Source organism: Pocillopora verrucosa, chromosome 8 (genome assembly GCF_036669915.1).
Source record: "Pocillopora verrucosa isolate sample1 chromosome 8, ASM3666991v2, whole genome shotgun sequence".
In the NCBI taxonomy this organism is placed as follows: domain Eukaryota; kingdom Metazoa; phylum Cnidaria; class Anthozoa; order Scleractinia; family Pocilloporidae; genus Pocillopora; species Pocillopora verrucosa.
This window is the reverse complement of record NC_089319.1, coordinates 19,719,557-19,725,556: the sequence shown is the minus strand read 5'-3', so window position 1 is coordinate 19,725,556 and position 6,000 is coordinate 19,719,557. Positions and strand designations below refer to the sequence as shown.

The 6,000-nt window shown below is 40.8% G+C and overlaps 1 protein-coding gene across 1 annotated transcript; it reads right to left on the bottom strand.

The window, feature by feature from the left end:
- Positions 1-146: 146 nt before the first annotated feature.
- Positions 147-4,539, bottom strand: LOC131777869 (uncharacterized). Its single transcript, XM_059094228.2, has 7 exons — positions 4,422-4,539; positions 3,359-3,382; positions 2,737-2,820; positions 2,082-2,182; positions 1,433-1,679; positions 932-1,092; positions 147-288 (listed from the first exon to the last, which is right to left on the bottom strand). Exons 1-7 carry the CDS (start codon positions 4,498-4,500, stop codon positions 175-177), a joined length of 810 nt encoding a protein of 269 aa, XP_058950211.2. The 5' UTR covers positions 4,501-4,539; the 3' UTR covers positions 147-174.
- Between the last annotated feature and the right edge of the window lie 1,461 nt (positions 4,540-6,000).

Sequence of the window (6,000 nt, the reverse complement as noted above, 5' to 3'; positions counted from 1 at the left end):
ACCCTGAAACTTCAAAATTCCCTTTAAAATTTTCCCCTTGTTAGAGAGAAAAGTCAACTTTGCAATGACCGTCTTTCCAGGTCACTTTCCCTCCCTTCCAGAGGCAGGGAAAGCCCTTAGGGTACGGAAAGAGGAGAGCTCCTAGTAAAGAGGTTGTGTCTGCAACGGCGTTATCTAAATAAAGCAGAGGTTGAGGTATGGTCTCTTGTCCAAATAGACGTGTTGCGTGGTCAATGATTTAAGGTTGGCTATGCATTTTGGCTTTGTTGCTGATAGGAAGAATCCCAGCTGGAAAGAGAAAAAAAGTCGAGAGTAATAATTAAATTGATCCCATCGACCACTATTTTCCATTGACTGATTTGTGTCAGTGGATCCTAGAAGTAACGTAAAAGAACTGTTGCTAAGAGTTTGCTTGTCGCTAATAGCGAGTAAGATTTAAGATGTTGTAGCTTTGTGCCCTCGAGTGTTTACTACTATGCACATCTTCATAAATTTGATCAAAAGTTTCAAATGCAAAAGGATTTCAGAAAGCTAGAAAAATTCTTTTCGAAAAATTCCCGCTAGTCTCGATAACAAACAAAGATTCACTCGCTTAACACAAAACTTCGTTTCCATTCATTGATCGAAACACGCAATAATGCGAAGCGTGCAGATTCTAACATAGCACAGAGCATTTGAGAAATGCATGTTACAAGGCACGCCACAGGTATTTGAGGAAAGGTATGCCACAAGCGTATGAGAGCACCCAGGTCACAACACTCTAGAAAAAAAGCATGCTATATGCATAGGAGTGTTCACGTCACAAGCATTTGAGAAAAACACATCCCAGAAGCACACGAGCAAGCACGCACACACGGTCACCAAATATACGCACATGTCCAAGTAAAAAAGATAAAGAGGCATCACATTGTGTCCTTGTGACTCTACTTACCCCGAGTCTTTTAGCGGGGGGATGTTCGTACCGTGGACTGTCAGCATTACCAATGGCGACCCAGCCAAAACCGGTCAGACGATCCCTGTTGTACAACAGAAACATCGGGTAAAAGTCTCGGCAGTCCATATCCGGTGAGATGTTGTACCAGTAATGACGACCTGAAAAAACCCCAAAACTGGATGGTTTAATCAGATGTCAATTTGCAAAGCAGTTACTGGTTGAAATTAGTCAAAAGGTAATTTAATGTAAAACATAATTTTTCTCACATCATCGAAAACTAAAGATAAACCACTAAATTTCCAAGACCGTAAAAAAATTGAACATATCGTGGAAAATTGATGCTATAAGCAACCCTCCCGAGTCTTGGATCTGTACGTTTATAGGCTGATGAACTTCTTCCTGACTAACCAAAACTTCTCTATGATTTTCAATGAGGCAGTAGCATGGAAACAAGTTACTTATAAAGAAAGTAATAAAATAGGTATGACTTCGACTTGCCCATGGAAGGGAAACAGCCCCCGCGCACCCACTTAGTTCCAGCCAAATCCTCTTGCTTGAAAGGAATCGACATGGTGTTAGAAATCTTGTTTCCAATCTGTAGCAAAAGTTGGTCTCCTAAGTAAGGTGTTACGGGCCTGGGTCCACTACAGATGGTTTCAGGATCGGTAAAGTAAGCTGTTATGACGTAGTTACCCCCTTCACGAATCCAGGGAGCCCGTAAGTCTCCAACAGCTGACTTGGGAATCTAAAATTGAACGATGGCTTGAGGCTTAGAGAGGCAGTTACCGGATATCGCCGGGCGATGGATGGAGGTTTTGGGTGGATTACATGGTTCTCAGGGGGAACGAAGTGGGAGATCAGTTGTCGTCTACGGTCGTCAACAGTCGTCAACGGTCGTCAATAGTCACCAACGGTCGTCAACAGTCGTCAACAGATCGACAGTCCCCGTCAACAGCGGAGACTGTCGAAGATTGACAGTCAGTTACCTGCCAGTGAGGAGGACGGGGGGGGAGCATAAGAATATTACAGAGCATTTTGGGAGCCGAACTCCCTTCCCCCCCCCCCCCGGCGATAAATAAGACTCGTCACTAAGGACATTTTTTTAACCCAAAGTAAAAGAGGGTAAAACCTAAGTTGTGTTCATTACCCCATTTTGAATTCCAGCTATCTTTCCCTTGGAATCAAAGAGAAGCATCACTGCGGTGTCTCCTTTAAGAACGTAACGATTGCCAGCAAAATAATTGGCTGCTGCAATACAATGTAGAAAGAGGTAGCATGAGTGACTAGCGTAACTAAAAATGAAGGAGCAAATGCGCATGGCTTGCCGCACTCTTTCAAAAAGAAACAATGAAGCCAAAGCAGTCATTGTAGAGGCAGCGGAAGGGTGGAATAGCAGGTCTCTGTATATATTCGTTATGAAACGACTCAGTCTTCGATGAAAAGTAGAAGCAAATACACGTTAACCAGGCAATCTTGCATGGCTAAACGCAGTTGATCGAATTCGCCTTCTGTTCAAGGTTATTTGCATGTGCACGGTGAGGATGTACAAGATTAGGCACATCACCACAAAGATGGGACATCACGATATTGTGGGTAATCAACGCCTCGTAATAAGAGACCTCGTTATCTTGTTTGTTCAGGTCATGTGATAATACCCTAGAAAACTGTTTCATTCAAATTTCGTCTCATACACGTGCGTATGTACGCATAATTTGCAAACGACAAAGCTGTGAATTCCCTGAGACCTAGAATGGGAAAAAAATATAGGCTAAAGAGGTATATTCCGGCAAATCTTATCTTACCGTCACATGACGCTGTCAATTTCCATCCAGTTTTGATCGCTGCGTCTTTATCCTGCGGCAATTTGTCGAACTTTCCCCACGTCACTGTAAGAGAAAGGAATTCTTTTAGGGGAGAACGTAGAGGGGATCAGTTGTCGCCAACAGAGTGTAAAGGGGGAACCTTAGCAAATTGACTATCAGTTAGCTGCCAATGATGTTGGGGGGGGGGGGGTCATACGAATATTACAAAGCCTTAGGGGGGATCAGGTAAGACACAACCAAAATCCTTTAAACCCCCCACTCCTAGGCCATTAATAATGGCCAGTCCCTTACGTTACAGTCGACATTGTGGCACCCAAACTCCGCGCGGTATGTTGGTATGAGACGTCATGACCGGGAGCTAGAACCTATATACACAATGAGTTGGAAAGATTGTGAAAAATAGCTAAACTGTTTCACAATAATGTCTCTCACATTGATATTTGTTCATTCAAATTTGTAGTTTACCACAAGAAAAACTAACTTTAAATGCTGGTCCTGGCTGATCCATTCCTAAATACTAGTCCATTGCTAAAATGCACAACTTAAGATTATTTAAAACATTTCGCAGAATAAACAAATAGATGATTGACTTATAAATTACCTGAAAGCTGAGACCATTCTGGTGCTGAGAAGAGAAAATAGTTTCAAAATTACTTATAAGAAAGAAATTGACTCGTCGGGGGGCGCTTATCGGAAGCAGGGCGCTTAATCGAGGGGGCGCTTATTATTCTCCTGTACTGACTCCGCTATAGTTGATGTTTGAAAAGTTATAAAATTGAGTGGATATAGAGGTTTTCTTTGTATCCCCACAAATTAGGAAAGTGAAGGCGGAGGTGGGGGGCGGTTTTTTTTCGAGGGGGCCACTTGTTGCCTCTATGGCCTGGGGTTGGTCGCTTATTCAGGGGAGGCGCGAGGCGCCTTTTAGATTTATTAGAGCTTAGGCGCTTATCCGTGGAAGGACGATGTTCTTTAATTTGTACTACAACGTAACCAAATGATATCTTAATGTTTCAAGTTTGCGATTTGATTCATTTGAATTTCTGCCTCTCTCTTGGTCAGTCACACACACACGAGGGCCTTGTTTATAACGTGAAGCAGTTTGTTTTAAATTATTTGATTGTGACGACCAAAATTTACAATGCGATAGGACAGAAAAGTGCCGAGTTATATTTAAGGTGCACCATCTATGCAGCTCTACTTAATTGGCATTTAATTTTCAATAAAACACAGCAATATTCAAACGGCTTCGATTCGAGTGCCAGTATAAGTTGTTAAATAAATTGTACATCGCGATCGATCCAATATTTTTTAAGGGTGTACACGATCTAAATAAATTGTAACTGAAAGGGGCCCAAGTTGGCTGGTATATCTGCCACTTGATGTTTAACTTTCCGGATGAAATGAAAATCGGTTAGCATCTTTTCCATCTATATCGTACACTTAACTCTGAGTAGGAATACACCTGTTCGTGTTTCGCTTGACCATTGATATGTTTGACGGTTTTACGAGTGGTCGATAAGGCAATGTTATTGTCATCCACAGCCATGAGTTTTGATGTTCAATTTTAAGAGCAGACCTGGCAAGCTCGCCATCGGTTTTTGATGCTTGAAAAACAGTTATAACAAAAAGGAGGAAATTGAAGGAAACAATTTTTATATACTCACCTTCTGGTTTCGATTCCCACGGCCATCTCCATGCTTGGGCACACGTCCCCAACACGAAGACAAAAATGAAGGATTTCATTCTGATTTCAACTGAGTGCAGGGTGTGTGTATTTGCTTCGTTAAGACCCGTTTTATCAAGTTGTGAGGATTTGTGTTCAGTTAAAAGCTCGTCAAAATCGGACAGATGTGTAAACAAATGTGTTCCATGCGCTTAGCTAAGGGGGACCTGGGTATGCATGTGACCACTCCTTTCATGAAGAAAAAAAGATAACTCATTGTTAGAAAATTAACTGGCATGTTCGCCAGAACCAGGAAGACGCTGTAATCTCTCAAACCGGGAAAACGACGCTAATGAAATTAAAACAATGACTGGAGAAACATAATCATTGTAATCATGTGGGCGCTTTTTGCTTTCATTCCAAAGTTTGTTTAGCTGCGTAATTCTACTTTTCAAAACAGGAAATAATAAAAATCATTTTTAGAGCAGGCGATTCCCAGAAGTTTATCTTGTTACGCTAACTTAAAACGATCATTTTCTCGAATGTCCGATCCCCATTCGCGAGCTCTTAATACAATTTGCCTCTCCCTCCAGTTATTATTGAATTTATTCTAGGTTATGTCACGATCATGTGCAAATATATTGTAAAGGAGTCTTTGTGTTCTTGTGAAGTTACCGCAAAAAGTTCAAAGGTGTTTTTGCATGGCAGCATCAGTGGGTAGTAAGAGTACAATAGTGTCTTATTTATCGTCAGTGGAAACTTTCTATTATCGGTTGTAAACGTAAGAACAAAACAGGTGAAATATGAATAAAAAAATGAATAAAACTTCTTCTCTTTTATGAACATTTGGATAGTCAAAAAAGCTTTGGATTTTTTCGTTTGCACTGTTTTGAACCGGAAACATGGCTCAGCTGTTCAAGAAATAACAAAAACCATTTTTATAAATGAAAGTTTTGTAAGAGATATTGTTCTGCTGTTGTCAATTATGATAAATTTTAATTGTTCGACAATGAGACAAAATCAATTACATGCCTTTTATTAAAGCCTTGCTTTTTCTGGCAGCATAATTCTGTTGTCAGGTTTTGTTTATTTTCAACTGAATGCTTCAATGTCTAAGACATTATGGCTGATCGAGAATCTATCGTTCGGTCTAAACTGAATATTCTGTGTCTCGTGAAGCGGGATTTGTCCAAACAAAAACTTCACCTAATTTTTTTCCAGTTCGACTAGATTTTGTAAGGAGAAAAAAGTATTTCGCTCACCCACAAATGAATACCGTAAAAATATACAATTGAGACAAAATCAGAGCGTAACAGAGCAAAACTGTTTCTTTTCCAGTTTTCACTCACTCACTTCGCAAACTTGCTATCATCGATGAAGAATGGTACACACAGCTGAACCTTTCTCACACACACGACAAAAAATTCCAGCGTTTTTAGCCCTCCATCACCCATCAGGGACCAGGAAAGAGGTTATTCCACTCAACAATCAATACAATATCAAGCAGACAGATGGTAATTTCCTTAGCTTTTCCATGAGTTCAACTCGTACAACGCCTTTTCTTTCCCGGCCCTCAAGAA